Source organism: Scomber japonicus, chromosome 11, assembly GCF_027409825.1.
Source record: "Scomber japonicus isolate fScoJap1 chromosome 11, fScoJap1.pri, whole genome shotgun sequence".
Lineage (NCBI taxonomy): Eukaryota > Metazoa > Chordata > Actinopteri > Scombriformes > Scombridae > Scomber > Scomber japonicus.
The window spans coordinates 25362020-25385084 of record NC_070588.1 but is presented as its reverse complement, the minus strand read 5'-3'; the positions used below and the strand labels follow the sequence as shown (position 1 = coordinate 25385084).

Genomic DNA, 23065 nt, shown 5'->3' with positions numbered 1-23065 from the left:
TGTAAAGATTTGTATTAAAATCACATCAAAACTGTGATGAGAACTGATTAACCCCACCCTGAGTAATCATGCATGAATGCAATCTTCTTTAAGGGCACAAAGGGTCAGCTTTTACAGGGACATAAAAATAAAATAGATTAATCATCAGTAATCAGTAGGTCCTCAGAACAGATATGATCCATATCTAGTCCTAAAGTTAGAACAAGGTTCTTGGTGCCCAGCTTTCTTCCTCCATAGCAACTGAAGATAGCTGGCCCCAAAACTAGCGTGGGTGCTACTTGGGCTACTACAGTTGGCCTGTCTGGGCTGTTGACAGTTGTAGACAACCTGCACTTAGAACTTGACTTATAAACTCTCACATGAAAAACCTCAAACATTAATTTTGTTTTTACATCATACATTTAATATTCTGTACCAGCAAGGATGATGTAGCAACCATTATAACGAATGCAAAAGTTGCCAATGCAGACAACGATGAAAAAGAAAGAATGAGAAGAGATTCAAGTGCAACTCATTACTCATGTGAGTGCTGGAGGGAGGGAACTGATGAGGCCTGAGATGAAGATGACAAGAGAAAGAGTGGTTTTGGGGAGTGGGGACTTCAGTTCACAGATAAAATAGTCGTAGTAGATAAGTGAGCTGATGACAGAGAGCTTTGGTCAAAAGGCATCCAGAACTCAGAGAAGCCTCTCCCCTCTCTCTCTCTGATAATGGAGACTCCAGACACAGCTGAACTCTGCTTTCCGCAACTCCTCAACAATTCCTGCAGGAAACCTATGGTGTCTCAGTCTGATGCCTTGCTTTCTTACATCCTGCTGTCCTTCATGACTCTGCTCACTGCGACTCTCAACTTGCTGGTCATCATCTCCATCTCTCACTTCAGGTAGAGATAAACTAATTGAGCTAATATATCATTTTAATATATTGTCATCATGAAAGAAGAAATGTGATTAAGGTGGCTTAGATATTACTTTCAGGCCTCCTATTTCAAATATTGAAGTTGATAATAATTTAGTGTTCAAAAATTCTTACCTTAGAATGTCAAACACAATACAATCAATGTTATTTAAGTGTGTGCTTTCTACAATTGCTGTCACTGATAAACGGCTGTTGATGATAATCTCACAAGTTATGATATTCTTCCTCCTCAGGCAGCTACACAACCCCACCAACTTCCTCATCCTCTCTCTGGCTGTCTCAGACTTTCTCGTTGGCCTCCTGCTGATGCCGATTGAAATCCTTCTTACAGAGAGCTGCTGGTACCTGGGTGACCACGTGTGTGCTCTGTATTATATCGTAGAGTTTATCATTACCTCCTCTTCAGTTGGAAATATGGTTCTCATATCAATTGATCGTTATTTGGCTATCTGTGACCCTCTACAGTACACCACCAAAGTTACTCTGGACAGAACAAAAATATGTGTTTGTCTGTGTTGGATCTGCTCTGTTCTCTATAACAGTCTGATTTTAAATCACTTTCTGACACAACCTGATGGACACAACTCCTGCTATGGAGAGTGTGTGGTTATCCTCAACTATATCACAGGAACTGTTGACTTTTTCTTCACCTTTATAAGCCCAGTTAATGTTATTATAGTCCTGTACATGAGAGTGTTTGTGGTTGCTGTGTCTCAGGCTCGTACTATGAGGTCTCATATTGCAACTGTCACAGTCCAGCGTTCAGTGAAAGTAACTGCTAAAAAATCTGAGATGAAAGCAGCCAGGACCCTTGGTATTGTAGTCGTTGTGTTTTTAATTTGTATCTGTCCATATTATTCTCCAATCCTTATAGGACAGGATATTGAAGAGAGTAGTTCAACCTCACCTATTGTAGTTTGGTTGTTTTATTTTAATTCCTGTCTAAACCCTATGATCTATGCCTTTTTTTACCCCTGGTTCAGAAAATCTATTAAACTCATTGTTACACTTCAGATTTTGCAGCCTGGATCATGTAATGCTAGAATAATGTAGAGAAAGACATGGGAGTAAATTCAATATAACTTTCTTAGAAGATGGGAACGTCTGCTTTGTTAGTTGAGGTAAAGGTCTAATCTTATTGTAAAACCTCCATGAATCATGTTTTATAGTAGATCATCAATTAAGCATTTCAGTTTATATATCTACATCTGAAACTATCACTCACCAGAGTGGAAATAAAAACTCAAATGGGACTTTTGACTCTGACCAACTCCCCAACACCAACATATCACCACATGTGGTGCTCACAATGATTAAAAGTAATAGTTGTGTAAATATGCATAAAAATGGAAACACTCAGTTCACAATCTTGTACAATTATAATATATTGATATAATGTTGTGAAGTTTGACTTGCTTTTATAATTGCAGTGTATGAAATAATCAGGTGGATGAAATACTGTGTCAGAAACACCTTTACATAATACAATAACTAACACAACAAAGCACATTCTCAAAAACTTAACTGAAACAACTATAAATGTACTCACAAAAACTGGACATTGGTAATAGGGGTAAGTGGTAGTAACTGCAGTTCCATTTGCAAGCAATTGTATTTTTCATGTTCCCATCTGTCTGTACTAACTACAAGTATACTGTAAGATCAGATTTCAGAGCGAGCAGTATAGCAGCAAATAAAGTATCATACATAACTTAATTTCATTGTATTTTCATCATTCAAACCTTGTGTAATGAATTCTTTGTAAAGTTGTGAATTAGGATGAGTTATTTCAGAGTTTTCAATTTTCCCCCCAAGTAAGTTAAGTAAATCAAATTTTGTATAGCACTTTTCATATAGAGAGTCAAAAAGTGCTTCCAAGTGAAAACAGCAAAACTAAAACATAATACAAAATAGGAACAGTAAAAACATTTTTAATTGTAGCACACGGGTAACCAAAACACATCTATAATATAGATCAGCCACATATGTAGGAGACTGTGCAAAGCTCTGTTAGTAAGAATGAGAATTTTAAACTGGATCCTATATGCAACAAGGAGCCAGTGAAGAGATACTGGTACAAGTGCAATGTGAGACCATGTATTGGTCCTAGTGAGTAGTCTTGCAGCACCATTCTGGATTGTCTGTAGAAAATCGAGGGCAGAGATACTAAGTGAGAAGCAAAGTGTGTTATAGTCAATGTGAGATGAGATAAAGTCATGTATAATCAGTTGTAGTTCAGCCGCTGAAACTACAAATCTCATTTTACTAATATTTCTTATGTGGAAAAAAACAAGATCTGGTCAGCTGCTTAACAAATATTACTAAATTATGCATGCTGGAGTGAGCAGCTCAAGAAAGTTACCCAAAGTTTTGTACAATCTCTGGGGCAACAACCAGAACCTCTATCTTATCAGTATGAGATATAGAAGATTTTCTGCAGTCTAGTCTGTCACAGCTTTAAGACTGTGGTTTCCTGCAGGGTTCAGTTCTGGGACCCATGCCTTTCTCTTTATATTTACTTCCCTTGGGATGAATCATAAACACATTTAATATTCTTTAATATTTAATTGAAGATTATATCCAACTCCAGTTTTTTCATTCAAACCTAGTGAGGCTTTTAGGTTATCTTATCTTAAATCTATTAGAGACCAGATGGCAGAAATGTTTTTATCGTCTGCAGACAAATACAAAAGCAGTGTCAAGACTACTCACTAGGACAAATAGATGGTCTCACATTACCCATTTTCTTAAATCTCTTCACTGACTCCCTGTTGCATATAGGATCTGGTTGAAAATTCTCATTCTTATTTACACAGCTTTGCTCAGTCAGGCTCCTGCGTATGTGGCTGATCAACTATACCCTTATTTATCAGCCCGCACTCTGAAGTCAAATATGCTAAATTTCTGTCCACAGAGCTTGTGCTCTGTGTGCAACCTTACAGTCTGCTTATTCTGTGGATTCATTTTAAAAGGAGTTAAAGACATACCTATTGAGATGTGTACCTGTATGCAACAAGTGAGCATTTCAATTTCTATATTTTTATTATGTTTACTTTTCTTTATTTTTCCTATTTTGTATTGTTTTTCAGTTTTACACTTTCTAGTCAAGTGACTTGGGAAGTCACCTCATCTGTTATTTCTTTTTTCTTTTCTTATATGTTGCATCATGCGCCTTCACAATTTTACACAGAACTCATTACACAAGGTTTTAATGAAGAAAAGACACTAAAATACACTAAATATTTATGGTGCTTTATTTGTTGCTGTAATCTTTACACTAGTATTTACAGTTAGTAGGTACAGACAGAGTGGAATGCAAAGAATACAAATACCTGCAAATGGAACTACAATAAATACCAGTTATGGTACATGTCCAGTTTTTGTGGGTACAGTTTTAGTTGTTTCAATAAAGTTTTTGAGAATGTGCTTTGTTGTGCTGGTTGTGGACTGTATTTTGAAAAGATGTCTCTGTCACAGTATTTCATCCATCTCATAACTTCAAAAACTGCAGTTATAAAATCACCTTAGAATATGACACAGTATAAATAACAACTAAAACTTTGCATTCAATTATACAAATATGTTATAATTGTATAAGATTATACACTGGGCTTGCTCATGTGTATTTTCACAATTATCATATTTGATTTAATAATCATAAGGAACCACATGTAAAGACAGGTTCTCAGGTAGGTTTTGGTAAACCGGTCAGAATAAAAAATCCTGTTCTGTTCCACAGAAGTTATATTGAATTTACTCCCGTATCTTTCTCTATATTATTCTAGCATTACAGGATTCAGGCTTCAGTATCTTAAGTGTAACAATGAGTTTAATAGATTTTCTGAACCAGGGATAGAAAAAGGCATAGATCATAGGGTTTAGACAGGAGTTAATATACAACAACCAAACTACAACGGGTGAGGATGAACTGCTGTCTTCAATTTCCTCTCCTACAAGGGTTGGAGAATAATATGGACAGATACATATGAGAAACACAACGACTACAATACCAAGAGTCCTGGCTGCTTTCATCTCAGATTTTTTAGCAGTTACTTTCACTGAACGCTGGACTGTGACAGTTGCAATATGAGACCTCATAGTACGAGCCTGAGACACAGCAACCACAAACACTCTCATATAGAGAATTACAATGACACTAATTGGACTTATAAAGGTGAAGACAAAGTCAACAGCTCCTGTGATATAGTTTAGGATAACTACACACTCTCCATAGCAGGAGTTGTGTCCATCAGGTTGTGTCAGAAAGTGATTTAAAATCAGACTGTTATAGAGAACAGAGCAGATCCAACACAGACAAACACATATTTTTGTTCTGTCCAGAGTAACTTTGGTAGTGTACTGTAGAGGGTCACAGATAGCCAAATAACGATCAATTGATATGAGAACCATATTTCCAACTGAAGAGGAGGTAATGATAAAATCTGCAATATAATAAACAACACACACATGGTTACCCAGGAACCAGCAGGTCTCTGTAAGAAGGATTTCAACCGGCATCAGCAGGAGGCCAACGAGAAAGTCTGAGACAGCCAGAGAGAGGATGAGGAAGTTGGTGGGGTTGTGTAGCTGCCTGAGGAGAAAAAATATCATAACTTGTGAGATTATCATTAACACCAGTTTGTCAATAACAGCACATACATACATACATAGAAAGCACATGCTTAAAGCAGATTACAGCATTATATAAAACTATCATGAACTGAAGGTTTCACATTAGAAGGCCTTAAAATGAAATCTACGTTCCACCTCAATCACATTTCCCCTTGTAAATTCTCGCCATTAAAATTATCATCAATTGTAGTGTGTGACTAACAGCAGTAGTGGATAGCACATACTTAACATTAATATTAATTAATATTACATTAATATCATTGTTAGATTTTTTAAGGATTTTTAAACACAAAACTATTATTAACTTTCACATTAGAAAGCCTGAAGATGGAATCTTTGTGCCACCTCAATCACATTTCATCATGTAATTTTTCATTATGAAAATATATATATGCTTAGTCAGTTTATCTCTGCCTGAAGTGGGAGATGGAGATGATGACCAGCAGGTTGAGAATCACAGTGAGCAGAGAGATGGATGACAGCAGGATATAAGCAAGAAAGGCATCAGACTGAGACACTATAGGTTTCCTGCAGGAATTGTTGAGAAGTTGCGGAAAGCAGAGTTCAGCTGTGTCTGGAGTCTCCATCATCAGAGAGAGGGAGGAGGAGGAGAGGTGTCTCTGAGTTCTGGATGCTTTTTGATCAACAACAGCCAATTTATCTATTTTCTCTGTCTGGCAGAGACTGAAGTCCCCCCCCTTCCCTTCCTTAGTTTCTCTGATCATTTTCATCTCAGGCATTGTCCACTGCATAAGACGGAAGTGTTACAGGACAGAACATCTATTGCAAGTTTTAAAAAAAATTATTTTTCCTCTTATTCCCTGTTACTTTGCGTACTGTTTTCATACCATATTGAACAATAGACAGTACAGTAAGCATATTACACAGATTTAAACAGGGTAAAGCCCGATCTCTCTCCTAAGGTACTCAAAGCTTTGTCTTGTCAGTGGCAGATATCTGCCTTCATATCAACAGTTGGACAATACTGTACTTGTATTTGCCCATTCTGCACACATTCACAAATGTAATGATAGCGAATGTCTATGTGTTTAGTTCTTGAATGATTGACTGGATTCTTTGCGATTACGATGGCTCCTTGATTGTCCTCCAGGATCACTGTAGGCCAATCACTCATTCCAAGTTCAGTCAGTAATCGCTTCAGCCAGGTACCTTCTTGAGCTCCTTGGCTGAGTGCAATATACTCGGCTTTTGTTGTTGACAGTGCAACAAGTGTTGCCTGTTTCTTGCTGAACCAACTCACTGCTCCTCCACTCAGGAAAAACATATTTCCAGTTGTTGAGCGATGATCATCCCAATCAGCATCTGAGAAACCAATCAAAGTTCCTGACTCTGACTGCTCATACTTGAGGGCAAGATTCACTGTTCCCTTCAAGTATCGAATAATTCTCTTTGTAGCAGTCAGATGTGCAGTGTTTGGATTTGCATTGAACTTTGACACAACACTCACTGCTTGTGCTATGTCTGGCCGTGTGGCCATTGCTGCATACAACAAACTACCTACCATGGACTGATAAGTACTTGGGTTCACAGGTTTACTGACACCATCATCTTTTCTTAACTTTACATTTGCATCAGCAGGGGTTGCAATGGGATTAGCATTGCTCATTCCATACTTCTGGAGAATGGTTTCAATGTAATGCTTCTGATGCAGAAAGACACACTTCTTTGCTCTGTCTTGAACAGAGATGCCCAGAATATAGGACAGCTCCCCCATGTCCTTCATCTTGTAGCGCCTTTTGAGAGCTTGTTTCAACTCATCCATGCTTTCTGTTGATTCTGTGATCAAAATCAGATCATCAACATACTGTACACAGGTAGAATCTCTAGCTCCTGTCCAGATCTCACAAACACACATGGGTCTGATGTGCTATGTTTAAAGCCAATGTCTTTCATGAACTCTGTGAAAGCCTTGCTCCAACAGCGAGGAGACTTTTTTAGCCCATATATTGACTTCTTCAGTTTGGACACAAGATGTTCCTGTCCTGGGTTGATGTATCCCTCTGGTTGCTCCATGTAGATTTCTTCCTCCAGGTGTCCATTTAGGAATGCAGTTACTACATCCATCTGGTGTACATGTAGATTATTCTGGACAGCAAAAGACAGTAATGTACGAAACGAGCTGAATTGTACCACAGGTGAAAAAGTTTCATCATAGTCAGCACCATACATCTGTGAGTAGCCTTTAGCAACGAGTCTACACTTGTGTCTCTCCACTCGTCCGTCACTGTGATGCTTGACTTTGAACACCCACCTCGATCCTATTGCCTTGCAATCCTTTGGTAAATCCACTAAGTCCCACATCTCATTTTCTAGCAGTGACTCATATTCCAAGTCAGCCGCCTCCTGCCATTCCTTTGTATTAGGACTCATTAATGCCTCGTTCAGTGTGCTTAGCTCTGTAACACAACACACATTGGCAATATGATCAACAGTTACTTTGTCAGCAAACTCATCATATCCATATCTCTTTGGAGGCTTCCTGATTCTGCTGCTTTCTCTATCAGATTCACTGACAGTGGCTTCGTTAGATTGTGTTTCCTGTTCATCAGTATTGATGGATATTTCCTTCTCTGAACAGGATACTTCCACTTCCTGTTTCCAGCCAAAATCAGATTAATTGAAGATGACATCTCGACGAATGAGAATCCTCCTTTTTTCTTCATCTAAGAGACGGTAGCCCTTTGCATTGTTTGCGTATCCCATGAAGCGAAGCTTCACAGCTTTCTTGTCCAGTTTTCTTCTTTCTGTGTCTGGGACATGTGCATAAGCAACACAGCCAAATACTCTCATGTGACTCATGTCCGGCTTTTTGCCACTCCATCTCTGGTAGGGTGTTGCTTTCTTCAGAACAGATGTGGGCAACCTGTTCTGTGTATGCTGCAGTTGCTACAGCCTCTGCCCAGTACATTTTTGGCAACTTGACAGCATGAGACAGCATACTTCTGGCTGCTTCAATCAGTGTTCTGTTTTTCCTTTCAGCAACACCATTTTGCTGAGGTGTGTGAGGTACAGTCATCTCATGGTGGATACCTTGAGCTTTCAAGTATTCTTGAAATTCACTGGATGTGTATTCCCCACCATTATCTGCTCTCTGTCTTGTGACTTTCTGTCCACACTCATTGAAGAATGTTTTTTCAAATTCCTTGAATTTGCTAAACCTCCCTTTTTTGTTTCAGGAAGTAGACCTTGAAACATCTGGAATAATCATCAATAAAAGTTACAAAGTACTTTGCTCCACCTATTGGCTCAGTCTGCATGGGACCACAGACATCACTATGGATCAACTGCAACTTACGTTTGGAGCGAATCTCTCCCACTGGCTTGTGTGGTTTTCTAGACAGCTTGCCCTCCACACAGGCTTGACAGAAGGTAGCGTCTTTCTCTGCAATAAATCCACTCCATTTACCAGATTTTTGAGTTCCTTTAATTTGCTGGTGTGACCCAGACGCTGATGCCACAGGCTGGCTGTTACTGATGCACTTGATACACCGTGACACACAGGCAAACTTCCCTTTTATTTATTATCAGACACTTTTCATTCAAACCTAGAGAGACTTTATGTTATCTTGGCTCCTATACTGTCTTAAAGCTCTGAGAGATGAGACAGCAGAGCATTTTCTACAGCTCAGTGCTGATAAGACAGAGGTTCTGACCCCAGAAAAGGTTACCTCTGTTGTAACTACCTTACCTCTACTGACTATATGTTCTCCACTGCCCACTCCTACCTGCATAACTTAGGGGTAATATTTGATTAATCCTTGTCATTCAATACCCATGTGAAGCAGCTGACCAGATCTTGTTCTTTTACACTTAAGAATTATTAGTATTTTATACAGCTGAACTACAGATACATGTCTTTATCTCATCCCACATTGACTGCTGTAACGTACTTTTCTCCTTATTTAGTACCTAAGTAAGACTACTCATTAGGACAAAGACGGTTTCACATTACCCCTGCACTTAAATAATCATTCTCACTGACACATATGTGATAAACTGGCTTTCTGTCCTTAAATTGTGTCTGCAGATCTTGTGCTCTGTCTGCAAACTTATGGTCTGCTGATTCTGTGGACAGGGATGGGCAGTATTTCTAATACATGTATATATATTTAGTGAAGGGATCGATGAAAAAGGCTATTAGAGAAAGGTTGTTTAAAAAACTGCGTTGGGGAAAGAAGTATTTTGTAGTATTTTGAAAAGTATTTTATTATGGCTGCTGTATTTTGTAGCTTATTTTGATACATTTTTTAAGGTGGGTATTTGGTATTTTATTTGGAAATACATTTTGATGTATTTGTGCCCATCCCTGTCTGTGGACTCAGTCAAAAAGCAGCTAAAGACATACCTATTAAGACAGGCAATTTAGTTACTTGTATGCAACAAGTGAGCATTTCAAGTTTTTATTTTTTAATTGGGGCTTTTCTTTTCTTTTGTTTTTTTCTTTATTTTTTCCTATTGTGTATTGTGTTTTTCAGTTTTGCACATTATAGTCAAGTGACTTGGGAAGTCACCTCATCTGTTGTCATATTTTTGTTGTTTGTATGTTTCATCCCGCTCTTCTATGTTGCATCATTCTCTTCTATGTTGCATCATGCACTGTTTGACTGTCTATGAGAAATGCTGTATGAATATGTTTTACTTTACTTACTTGGCTATGAAACATCTGAAATAACTCCACAATTTTATAACAGAACCCATTACACAAGGTTTCAATGAAGAACAGATGCCAAACTTGAAATATTCATGGTGCTTTATTTGCTGCTGTATTCTTATACTAGTATTTGTAGTTAATACAGACAGAGTGGAACATGACATTGAAAACTCTGAAATAACTCCTAATTCACAACTTTACAAAGAATTCATTACACAAAGTTTTAATGATGAAAAGACAATCAAATTAAGTTATGTATGATGCTTTATTTACTGTTATACTGCTCACTTTGAAATCTGATCTTACACTATACTTGTAGTTAATACAGACAGAGTGGAACATGAAAATTACAAATATCTACAAATGGAACTGCAATAAATACCAGTAACATTACTTGTTCAGTTTTTATGGATACAGTTTGATTTAGAAGATGGTAGTTTTTTCAGAATTTTGTCGTACTGTGTATTATGAAAAGATGTCTCTGTCACTGAGACATCTTTTCATCCATCTCATAACTTCAAAAACTGCAGTTATAAAATCACCATAGAATATGACACAGTATAAATAACAACTAAAACTTTGCATTCAATTATACAAATATGTTATAATTGTATAAGATTATACACTGGGCTTGCTCATGTGTATCTTCACAATTATCATATTTGATTTAATTATCATAAGGAACCACATGTAAAGACAGGTTCTCAGGTGGGTTTTGGTAAACCATTCAGAATAAAAAATCCTGTTCCAATTTTTTAACACCCTGCCCTAGATGGTGGGTGATAATTGCAATTGTAGTAATAAAAACTGAAACAATTATCTAAAAGTAAACATGGTAAACATTCAAGGTGGTTTTAAAATAAAACTTTAGACCATTACCTCAACAAAGCAAAAATGCACATCTTCCCAGAAAGTTACATTCATTTTACTCCCATGTATTTCTCTATATTATTCTAGCATTACATGATCCAGGCTTCAGTATCTTAAGTGTAACAATGAGTTTAATAGATTTTCTGAACCATGGGTAGAAAAAGGCATAGATCATAGGGTTTAGACAGGAGTTAATATAAAACAACCACACTAACAGGGATGAGGATGAACTGCTGGCTTCAATAAACTGTCCTATAAGGATTGGAGAATAATACGGACAGATACATATTAGAAATACAACAACTACAACACCAAGAGTCCTGGCTGCTTTCATCTCAGATTTTTTAGCAGTTACTTTCACTGAACGCTGGACTGTGACAGTTGCAATATGAGACCTCATAGTACGAGCCTGAGACACAGCAACCACAAATACTCTCATATACAGGACTACAATGACAGTAATTGGGCTCAAAAAGGTGACGAAAAAGTCAACAGTTCCTGTGATATAGTTGAGGACAAGTACACACTCTCCATAGCAGGAGTTGTGTCCATCAGGTTGTGTCAGAAAGTGATTTAAAATCAGACTGTTATAGAGAACAGAGCAGATCCAACACAGACAAACACATATTTTTGTTCTGTCCAGAGTAACTTTGGTGGTGTACTGTAGAGGGTCACAGATAGCCAAATAACGATCAATTGATATGAGAACCATACTTCCAACTGAAGAGGAGGTAATGATAAAATCTAGAATATAATACACAACACATACGCGGTCACCCAGGAACCAGCAGGTCTGTGTGAAAACAACTGCACCCGGCATCAGCAGGAGGCCAACGACAAAGTCTGAGACAGCCAGAGAGAGGAGGAGAAAGTTGGTGGGGTTGTGCAGCTGCCTGAGGAGAAAAAATATCACATAACTTGTGAGATTATCATCAACAGTATTTTGTCAGTAACAGCACATACATACATACATACATACATACATACATAGAAAGCACATACGTAAAATAACAGCATTAGATATATAAAAATATTGCTAACTTTCACTTTAGAAGGCCTGGATATGAAATCTATGTCCCACCTCAATCACAGTTCTTCCTGTAAATTGTCATTATGAAAATATATTTTAAAAATATATATTAGCTTAGTTAGTTTATCTCTGCCTGAAGTGGGAGATGGAGATGATGACCAGCAAGTTGAGAGTCGCAGTGAGCAGAGAGATGTATGACAGCAGGGTATAAGCAAGCATGGCATCAGACTGAGACGCTATAGGTTTCCTGCAGGAATTGTTGAGTTGCGGAAAGCAGAGTTCAGCTGCATCTGGAGTCTCCATCATCAGAGAGAGAGAGAAGGAGGAGAGGTGTCTCTGAGTTCTGGATGCCTTGTGACCAAAGCTCTCTGTCATCAGATCATTTATCTACTTCTACTACAGGTCTTTTTTGTTTCTTGTTTTGTTTTTGTCCGGCAGGGAATGCAGTGCCCCCCCCCCCCCCCCCCATGCTTTTGCTGATCATTTTCATCTCAGGCCTCATCAGTTCCCTACCTCCATCTTTCACTTGACTAACGAGTGTCTCTTGACAGTCAGTTTCTCATTCTTCTTTTTCGTCATCCTCTGCATTGTCAACTCATGATGTTTTAGTATCAAAACTGTCTTAATTTAACTTCACAACCAGAGGATAGATGTCTTCATCTAATCATCTAATAGGATAGAGTGTTAGAGTTCGTGACATACTGTCCAGTAACATGAAGTGCACAATGAGTATTTCACAAGGGTCAGTGTTGGGTCCTGTATTATTTAACCTATATATTAATGATTGATGACACTGTTGTGTACACACATGCAAAAATAGATGAGTTAGCAGGTGCTAAGTTGACAATTGCATTGGAGAGGATCACACATTGGCTTGATCGATCATGTCTGAGTTTAAATGTAAACATAACAAAAAATAAAAAAGTTTGTCTCTAAAACCATGGTGCAACTTCCTAATGCCGATATTATCATCAAAGGTGAAAGGATTGACTGATTCACTGATTTTAAATATCTTGGTGTAAGATGTTGTGGATAGGAAGACAACAGGAAGGTTAAAAAACATGTTAAGAAAATTATTAAAATCATGAAGACTAATAATTTTAGACATATTAGAAACTGGTTATCTTTGGACGCAGCCAAGATATCTTGTTGTATTATATGTTGGGAGAAGGCTGGAAAAACAGCACCTTGCCACATGCCAGCTTTTTAACTAAATAAGACATCTGCCAGGGATATGGGTGAGGCTTCTCCTGAGTCGTCCAGAGGTCAGCAGTTCTCCACCCCCACTGAGAATGGCCTGGGCTATCCCTGAGCTTTCACAAGATGTTCTCTGTTCACCTCAATACTCGTTTAGGTTTCCCTGGTCTGTCTGGCAGCCTACCAGCCACCTGATCAGTTGACAGTTCTGCTCCTCTCTTAACCTGAGTGTCCAAGACATACAGCCGCAGATATGATGACACAACTACAACTACAGCTCTAAGTAACAGCTGTTGAGCCTCAACATCAGCACATGACCCTTGTTTTCTCCTGTAAGTCCTGTATATAATCAATTTGATTCGCCCCTCAGACAAAGGAAAGGTCACCTGGGGGGCTGCCCTGAACTCCAACTCCCGTGCACCCCTTTGATTCTTGCCCCTCATTGACTGAGAGACACCTGACGTAGATAATTTACAAGACCAAGTAACAAGCTGAGTTTCCGCCACCGAGCCGAAACCAGCAACCATTAGCCTTGAGGAATCAAGACGAGCTGTCCAGGAGGAGAACAAATGCTGGTTAGCATTTTATATCACTGCCTTATCAGCTTGTGTTTTGCGACTATCACACCCCTATTTGATTGTATTAGGGTTAGGGTTAGGGTTAGGTCTTATGTTTGTTGCCAACAAATCTCACATGTGAAGCCATTTTGTTTTTTTTCCATCAGGAATCAGTGTTGTTAAAGCTACAGTGAAAGGTCAACAATTTTTCTGGCCCACACACAGATCTTCGCTGTGCGCACTCGTAGCTGTAGACAAAGTTTCTGCTTCTATCTCTCCGTGTCACCCAGCCAAACCAGCGGTCTGCCTTTCTGTATTTATTCTGCTTGTGGTTTAGCACCACCTTGAGCAAGAGGGAGTTGCTTTGTTAGTCAGCATCAGTTAACACGCGTACGCAGCTTCCACACTGTGCACGCTGTGTACAAAGCTCGCAATTTTCTCTTTCTCTCAATCGCCGGCCTTCCCTCGCTTCTCTTTCTTTCACTCTTATACTAACCACGCACACACATTCACATCCCGCATCACACAGCTGTTGGCGAGGTAACGCAGAATAAAGCTAAGCTACATCTTAAAGGGCCTCATCCTCAGTCAGAGTTGCTGCTGAGCCGGTGTGTTTGGGAGCGTTGACCATGAGTCGGTGCCATTGTGGTATTTTTGTCTAGTGGAAACGGCCCCGTATCCGTCCCTTCTGTTCTTGCGTGGCGAGACTTTGCACAGTCCGTTGTCTTGAATTCCCACTCATCTCCACACACACACACCCCTTTCTCCCTCTCATACACACACACACACATACACACACACACACTTACATACCTGCATATTTATACAGACGTATTCATACACAGTTGTTGTTTAGTGTTTGTTATTAGTCATAGTAGTCGGACAGTTTATAACTGGATATTGATTTTGTTCAACTTGTTGGTTGATGGTTGGTAATAAATTGTTTATAGCTTTAAAGACAGGTGTTTGTGATTATTGTGCATGTGTTATTGTGATAAGTGGTTGATCAAAATAGTCAGACCTTGGACTCTACCCCTTCACTTTTCCAAAGTTTATTCTTGATTGAGGCTAATTTGACAGTTTGGTTGTTGTTCCGGGTTTCTGGATTAATATAATTAATATTGATTATCCTTTAATTTCATATTAATAATGAATAATTATTTATGATAATTACCAATTATTATTAAAGGTAGAATATGTAAAATGAGCAGAACAACGCCATCTAATGTCTCGAGATCGTAGTCGCAACAACCAAAAAGTAATTCCAGCAGTCGGGTTGCCAGGTCCGGTGCCGGATTTTATTTTAGCTCTAACTCTGTAAATATACCACTTTATCCACATGTCTAACCTTTTTAGGCGAGAAAGTAGCCCTTTAGATCCACAATGTGACGCTAATTTGTCCAAATAACACCTGCTTAAAGTTTTGTTCCTGCGAATTCGGAGCTACTCAAGTTAGCCGTAGCGAGTAACGCACTTCCGGTCATTTTCACAAAATAAAACACCCGTTGCCTTTTATTATTAAGAAAACCATAACGATAGAGTTGGTGCTTTTATTTTGAAAACAGGAAGCGAACATACCCTCGCTGTAACTGACTTGAAACCAGCGAGGTACATTATATTGTAACGCCAGTGGGAGTAGCAGTTAAACCTGGTGAGTGTACCTATGTTCCCCGGGTCCTATGTTCCCTGATCGCGGCTAACTAGGTTGCTAGCTCGACAGCTAACTCGGCTGCTAATTCAGCTGCTAGCTCGGCTGCTAACTCAGCTAACTGGCTAACTGTAGACGGGATCATCCCAGGCGGGGAGTTCCTGTCCTCTGAAAAGAAGCCAATGCGGAAGTAACTTAGAGCTGCATTCTATCAAAAGGCCACCAGGGGGCGATCGTTTTGTGTTCAAAAAGACTTCCGGCTCTATACAAGTCAATGGAGAATTCACTAACTTCTCACTTGATTTCTAAGCTCAGTAAACGTTTTCAAAATGTGTTTATGGTCTCAATCGCTAGTTTAAAGCCTTCTTCAATGCAGTCTGATGTTCATTTGTGAAATGTTAGCCTCCCTGATTTTATATTTGACGATAAAGCAGGCTACGTGGCTGCGTTGTGATTGACAGGTTGATTGACCAATATCCTCGAGATCCAGCCCTCGCAACCAATCGCAGCCTCCCCGCTCCGCCGTTGCTCCCGCCCATACTTCCGTCCATGACTCCGCCTCATGCCCATATAAGTAGAATCTGTGTTCTTTTTTTCCCAGCATGCACCTGAAATTTTCAAGATGGCGCTGCCTAGATTCGATACTATTGGCTTCCGAGCAGCAGTCCACAAACCAATGGGTGACGTCACGGATGTTACGTCCATTTCTTATATACAGTCTATGGATCATCCCTATGTTCCCCAGTCACATACAAAGCGGGGAACATAGGACCCGGGGAACATAGGGATGATCCCCTAATTATGTAGCAATACAGTCATACTGCAAATCAAATTAAATAGGAGAAACTCCGCTACAAGCACGTCATTTTTACACACACCAAACACAACTCAAACACCAAGCATATTAATGATCAAATATCAAAATCCGAATAGCGTCAGAAAGTCAACCCACTCTCCACATTTCCATTGCTACCGTTTTGATACTTCATGGTACACAAACAAATAGCATCTCATATGAAAGCTAAGACCCTGGCGAGTTCAACAGTACCACTATTATTGCGCTAAAAACTCAGTGAACCAGTAGCCAAATAATACAAAGGTAAACAACCACTTATTTAGAGCGACTAACAGATATTCTGTCTTACCTTCGAAGTTTTGTGATGAAAAGTTGTACTTGAGAGCAAAAAAACGCTGGTTTTAGTAAGTCCAACACGGCTCTGCTTGTTTACAACTCCATTTCACCTAGTGCCAGCCTACAGTAGCTGCGCCGGAACAACAGACAACCCTGGCAACCCGCAATTCCGGCCGCTAAATGGCTGGTACAGTGTACACAGAACGTGTCAGAACGTCATTGTGGAACCCGTCAAAAATTTTTAAAAATATTAATTCAGACTAAATATTTTTTTTTTATGGAAAAGCAATACTTTCATTCTGTACCCCTCAAAACGCCCCGTGGGCGTATTATTTTAAAAAAAATATAGCTTTTAATAAATATTCTACATATTCAACCTTTAATAACCAAACACACTCCCTTTTGCTCTTACACGTCCATACATGGGGGTTGGCAGAGAGCCCCAGCTGCACACTTTGTGGAAGGCCAGTTAGCCTTGAACCCGTCCTCTCCTCTTGTTGTTCAAACTTGGAGGATGGGAAATTCCAATGACGACACGATCAGATCCTGACCCAGACACCACTCCAAGGGCCCCCAGTTCATCTCCTTTCACAAAGCAGGAGAGAGCGACACATCAGTGACAAGGAACAGAGGGCTCCTGGCCACAGCAAATGACTGGGAGATGCGTGTAGATCTAAAAAAGCAGCTCAAATTCCCAGAGGAAATCCACCAAGTACCCCTTCTTACTTCATGTGCAGCCAATTCACATGATCAACTCTACATTTACAATGTGATTGATATGTTTTAAGTCATTACTTCTGTGGTTTATAAGCTGCTCATCACATAACTGCTTCACTTGTTACTGGACACCCCTCAATGTGGGCCGCGTCAAATGTTTGAGGGGTCTGCGGGCTGCAGTCAGGGGCACCACCAGCCTTAGACCTGATATGGTCCTCTGGTCTAAAAACACCAACCAGGCGGTGCTGATTGAAATGTCAGTACACCGGGAAGAGAGGATGGAGGAGAAATGCTCTTTCCTCTTTGGCTACATATCTCATGCTTCAATGCTGTACTGTGCTTTAAGAATGCTTTGGGTTTACTGTTTTTAACCAAAATGATATAAATTGGTTAACAGTACATATCCAGGAATTGATGGGTTTAGAGTCACTAACAGCTGCTTCTGTTCTGACACTTGGCTCAATTTTTTGGAAAAAAGGAATGAATTCTTTGTTTCATTGCCCCCACAAGACCGAGGAGAAAGCACTTACTACATGTTGTCAAACAGAGAGACAAATGTACGTGTGTCAGGCTAATGAGATGCTATACAATCTCTCCCTTTCACACACATGAGCACTTTCTGCCTGATTGACCTGGACCCTTGAGACTGGATCTGGGTCAAGTACCTAACAAAACAAGTATCCACTCTCAGTTAATGGCTCTCTTATGTATCGCTTCAGTCAAGGTGTAAATTCACACCTCTTTGTACTAATGTCAGATCATCTCAGAGGCATCAGTCCAATCAGAGGTGTGAAGAAAAACATCCGTGTTTCAACAGAAACCCAAAGCACAGCATGATGTAAAGTCCAAGCGTCAACACATGATGAAATATCTGTGAGGAAATAGAAACATGATTGTATAAACACATGATGCAACCACAGTGTTTGTTTTTTATGTTTCATCTGTTCAAATTTCCATGATTCTTTCTGAAATGAATGTTATTTTTAAGTATTGTCTCCTTCGATCAACACACATCAACCACAACTTCATTGTTTTAATGGTACAGAATAACAACAGATAAAACTGTGTTAATAATAATAGTGACTTAATGAATATTTATTGAATGTGTAAAACCATTAAAAAGAGGTTCTCTGCTATAAGACGAGTGTTACACAGCTACATTCCTAATGTCTGTTTTAAAGTGTAGCATCTTATCATTTTTTACACTACAGTTTCAAAGTTGATAGGGGTCTTTCACTTTGTCACTGGCAGGTTTACCATCAATGTTTTAACTATCATTGACCTCTTGGAGGGTGCTAGAGGTATCAGGAATGTTCACATCTTCAAGTTGTTTTGTCCTAACAAAAAGTCTACGCTATAGTTTTGGTCCAGCTATAACCTTTACAAGAGGGGCAAACCCCTAATTTCTTAGTGTGTAGAAAATCATCTGATATTTTTTGCAACATTACTGTCAAACTTTAATCATTGTACTACCCAGACACTTACACTGTCCTTCAGTAGCAAGGTCTGTAACACCACAACTACTGACTCCAAGCAGGGTTGTTGGTTCTGAAGCTAATATGAAGCTAATATGAAGCTTATGAGGAACATGACACAGACAATAGACTCATGTATGACAGTCAGGATGAATATAACTATTTGATTTGACTAATCCAGATGGCTGAAACCTCATATTAGCTTCAGCTTTACTTCAGAGTGTAATTTTGCAAGAAATTATATTTGTGGATTTTGAGCCCAATTTCTTAGAGTTTAGTAGCTTCAGGAAGTGGTAATACTAAAACTACTACTACTAATTAGATTATTATTAATAATAATAAATACATTTGTGTAGCACCCCTTTTAACATAGTTACAACATGCTTGTACAGATTTTTTAAAAAGTAAAGTGAATAATAGAAAAGAAGCCAGCAGGAAGCATAAAGGACAGGAATTATGAAAGTGTGTAAAATAGGTGCATTAAGCTTCTGCCTAATGAGGTTAAAATTCCTTTTTATTTTAAAAATAGGCTTTTAAAAGAGATTTAAAATTGAATACTGAGCCAGCTGACCTGATATTTTCAGGCAGACTGTTCCAGAGTGTAGGAGTTTTGATGGCAAAGGCCCTGTCTCTCGTAGTTACCAATCTAGACTGGGAACAGCCAGCAGAACCATATCTAAAGACCTCAAGTTTCAAGCTGATGTATAGGGGCTTGAAAGCTCAGGGAGATAGCTAGGTGACAGACCATGCAGAGCTTTAAAAGTTTGCAATAAAATCTTAAAATCAATTCAAAATTTGACTGGCAGTCAGTGAAGTGCAGCTGGAACTGGGGTGATATGCTCAAATCTCCTCTTATCAGTAATAAGTCTAGCAGATGCATTTTGCACCAACTGCAGTGACCTTTGCGGAAACAGGAGTAATGATTGTTACAGTAATCTAAACGAGACGAAAACAAGGGTGTTGAGATCTTGAGTAGATAAAAATTATGTACTTTTACAGATATTCATCCGGTGCAGAAAGAGAGATTGCACGATACTCTTTACTTGAGCCTCAAAACAGAGCTCAGTGTCAAATGAAACACCCAGGCTTCTTGCAACTGATTTTACATTAACAGAGAGAGAGAGAGCTAAAAACTATCTTGTATATGGGATCTGGAAGAGGATAACCTCTGAGAATCATAGTCTCTGTGAGCTCTAAAACCAGACTGGAACTTTTCAAATAAACTGTTGTCATTCAAGGAGGCTAGGAGCTGTGAGGAGATCAGGTTTCCAAAACCTTGGATGAAAAGGACAATTTTGAAATGGATCTATAATTGAGAAGATTTGGATTAAGACCAGGTTTCTTTAAAAGGGGCTGCACTTTAGGGCATGTCTATAAGGCATGAGGAGGGGAAAATACCAGAGATTACGAAGTTATTAAAATGAAGAGAATGGTGGGGAATGATGGGATTGACTGTTTCAACTTCCTTTAGAAAAGCTGTGTGAATAGTGTAGTCAAGTAGGCTATGTCATTTGCAAAATGATTTTAATGAGAGCTGGGGAGACGCACTGATCTGAAGCCTAATATTCTTTACTTTGTCAAGGAAGAAATGAAGAAATTCCTTCCATTTTTAGGGAAAGACACAGGTGGTGAGGGGGCTCCCAGGCCCTCTGTCACTGCAGCAGCAGCAGCAGCAGTGTCACGCCACACCATCACCCCTGGTCTATAGCCAGGAGACTGACCATTCTCAGTCCAACATCAGGTCTCCTTACAACCAGGAGGAGGCTGACAGGGCCAACAGGGCATCAAGAGCAGATGTGGGACCTTGGACATTTCACAAGCTGAGATTGAGTGAACACATTGTAAACATGATATCCTCCTTGGCTGGGTAAAAGCAACCAATATCAGTTTGTCTTTTTCCTGTATTTCAGCTCTCAGGCAGTAGATACTGTACAATCTTTCAATTATGAGTATGTTATTTTACAGTCCTTACACAAAACCATGATGTAGACAGATGTACAGCTTCTCTCATGCCTCTTCTTTCACTGATACGAGAAAATGATGAGCCAGGCGATCAATGATTAAACTCCTCTATCCAGTCAAGAGCTATGCTAAAACAATGACCAAGATCCAAAATGTGCATGGTTATCATGTGACTAAAAACTAGTATGAACTCACTGCCGGTAAGGACAGGTGGAAGGATTACAGTGACTCGCTCTGAACACACATATGTAAGTGACACATTGAGATACAATGAAACATCCAAACATATCAATGTGTGTGCACCTAAATATTGAAGCAGATGCAGTTTGTGGTGTAATACAGTATTCTACATTATCCCTTTAAAGAAACTGAAAGAATAAAAGAGAACTAAGATTGAAAATATAAACTTGTAAATGAGTGTACAGCAAGCAAGCAATACTGTATATACTATTTATATAATAATGTGACCTCATACATTTCATGAACATTAAAAACAGCAACTTTAAATTGTACAGACTCTTATGAATTTTGGTACTGCTGATTATTACATCTGTACTCAAGGACTGTTGGTAAGTTTTGTATGTAGGGTTCAATTGGAGAGATTATGATGAAAACGTATTCTGTAAGGCAAATGCTATTCTTTTCACCACCACCCACCCAAACTAACCCTAACCCTAATCCCACCCACCCAATTGTTTCTACCAACTTGCCCAGCATAGGACTGATATGTATTATATATTGGGATAAAGGTCACGAAATTGATGTTTTCAGATCATATGTGGAAGTAAAAAATTGAGTCACCTGTTGACTTTGATGCAAACACACTTTCTGAATTTTCAGATGAGTGCAGCTGTTTTTTGAAGTTCTGCACTGTGTTCACACCTTGTCACCTCCCAGTGAGTGAAAGACCGCGCCCCCACACCCCATGCTCATTGCAGATGGGAATGTGGCTTTGAACCAGGCTTATGTTCACAGATTAGTCATCTATGTATGTATCTGTAAGTGTAAACACAACAGACAATGACTAATTTTAAATGGAAAATTTCAAACAGGCATCCTGTATTGAATATACACAAAACTGTCCAAGACAGCATTCATGTGCAGAGGCTCGGATAACATTACAGCCCCTACAAGGTATAACATACACATTTTAGCAGCGTGCAGTAATTCAATTCCATATAAACGTAGTTGTGAAGAGAAATCATGACAGCTGAAATTTTCACTCAAACAAATGGCATTCGATGCTCTTTTTTCACCTCAGGCAGCTCCACGCTCTCACATCTTCCTGTAATATCTAGTTTTCTCAGCTCAACTCGTAGGCCTTTAGATACTGATTACAGGGTGCTTCTGTTGTCTTTGCTCATCATCTCGTAAAATGAGTGTGAGAGGACTGTAATTTTTTTTAATGGTGGATCTTTTTATATGGATACCCAGAAACAACTGATTCCTGCTGCAATTAATGCATTTTGGTCTGAAAATCTCAGTACTCTTGGGTTTTTTTCCATAAATAAGAGGATGTGTGTTATCGATTTATCATTTGTCCTTTATTTTGCTCTATTGCTCTATTCTGCTTGTCTTAATCCTTTGATATATCCTTTTGTTCAATTTAATGTTGCTCTATAGAAAAAAGATGGGGAGGTGACTGCTACAGGGTTTACCCTCAGCATGGTACTGTACTTGTTCATGTATAGTGAAAAAGAAAAACAGGTTTTTCTAGTTTTCTAGTATCTTTATAGTATGTAATATGCATTGTTCATCTTTGGAGAATCTGGCTGTGCATGAATATGTGGTTCATGGGTTCATTTCAGCTGCACATATGTCATGGAATGCAACTTTTGGGTTCTTTTTTTTTTCTTATTTTGGATTATGTCGAACTTTGTCATTTATATTGGTCAATTAAGAGACTTTTTAATAATGAACTGCTTGTGATAATTAGTCACTGTGAACCCTGCCTTTTGTGTTTAAGATGTATAATTCCATTTGTCAGTATATACCTAAAGAAGACTTACTGTAAGACTACTTGGGTTTTTTTTGACCATCATTTTTATTGGTAAAATATGATGTGACAAAATAAAAGGTGGTACAAAAGCTTAGTAAATCCAGACAATACAGTATGAGTAATACATGTGCAAATTACAGGGTGTATGATGAAGACAATAATATAGAGTAGATATCAATTTCATCAACATAGAACAAAGCAAAAACAACAAAACAGTTTGAGAAGGTTCATTTGCCTCTGCTTTCCCAGTCATATA

The 23065-nt window shown here is 38.9% G+C and overlaps 3 protein-coding genes across 3 annotated transcripts; 1 reads left to right on the top strand and 2 right to left on the bottom strand.

The window, feature by feature from the left end:
- The first annotated feature begins 710 nt into the window (after positions 1-710).
- Positions 711-6425, top strand: LOC128367670 (trace amine-associated receptor 8a-like). The gene is made up of 4 exons (XM_053328281.1): positions 711-883; positions 1152-1951; positions 6203-6222; positions 6414-6425. Exons 1-4 carry the CDS (start codon positions 711-713, stop codon positions 6423-6425), a joined length of 1005 nt encoding a protein of 334 aa, XP_053184256.1.
- Positions 4690-6137, bottom strand: LOC128367556 (trace amine-associated receptor 13c-like). Its single transcript, XM_053328146.1, has 2 exons — positions 5965-6137; positions 4690-5509 (listed from the first exon to the last, which is right to left on the bottom strand). Exons 1-2 carry the CDS (start codon positions 6135-6137, stop codon positions 4690-4692), a joined length of 993 nt encoding a protein of 330 aa, XP_053184121.1.
- Positions 6426-11165: 4740 nt separating the features above from the next.
- Positions 11166-12425, bottom strand: LOC128367940 (trace amine-associated receptor 8a-like). The gene is made up of 2 exons (XM_053328632.1): positions 12256-12425; positions 11166-11985 (listed from the first exon to the last, which is right to left on the bottom strand). Exons 1-2 carry the CDS (start codon positions 12423-12425, stop codon positions 11166-11168), a joined length of 990 nt encoding a protein of 329 aa, XP_053184607.1.
- Between the last annotated feature and the right edge of the window lie 10640 nt (positions 12426-23065).

Excerpts from the sequence above, each read along its gene's own strand:
- LOC128367556 (XM_053328146.1), bottom strand. The coding sequence starts at position 6,137 with ATGGAGACTCCAGACACAGCTGAACTCTGCTTTCCGCAACTTCTCAAC. Across the intron at positions 5,510-5,964 it reads ATCTCCATCTCCCACTTCAG|GCAGCTACACAACCCCACCA; the intron begins GCAGAGATAAAC and ends TTTTCTCCTCAG.
- LOC128367670 (XM_053328281.1), top strand. The coding sequence starts at position 711 with ATGGAGACTCCAGACACAGCTGAACTCTGCTTTCCGCAACTCCTCAAC. Across the intron at positions 884-1,151 it reads ATCTCCATCTCTCACTTCAG|GCAGCTACACAACCCCACCA; the intron begins GTAGAGATAAAC and ends CTTCCTCCTCAG. Across the intron at positions 1,952-6,202 it reads GATTTTGCAGCCTGGATCAT|CCAATTTATCTATTTTCTCT; the intron begins GTAATGCTAGAA and ends GATCAACAACAG.
- LOC128367940 (XM_053328632.1), bottom strand. The coding sequence starts at position 12,425 with ATGGAGACTCCAGATGCAGCTGAACTCTGCTTTCCGCAACTCAACAAT. Across the intron at positions 11,986-12,255 it reads ATCTCCATCTCCCACTTCAG|GCAGCTGCACAACCCCACCA; the intron begins GCAGAGATAAAC and ends TTTTCTCCTCAG.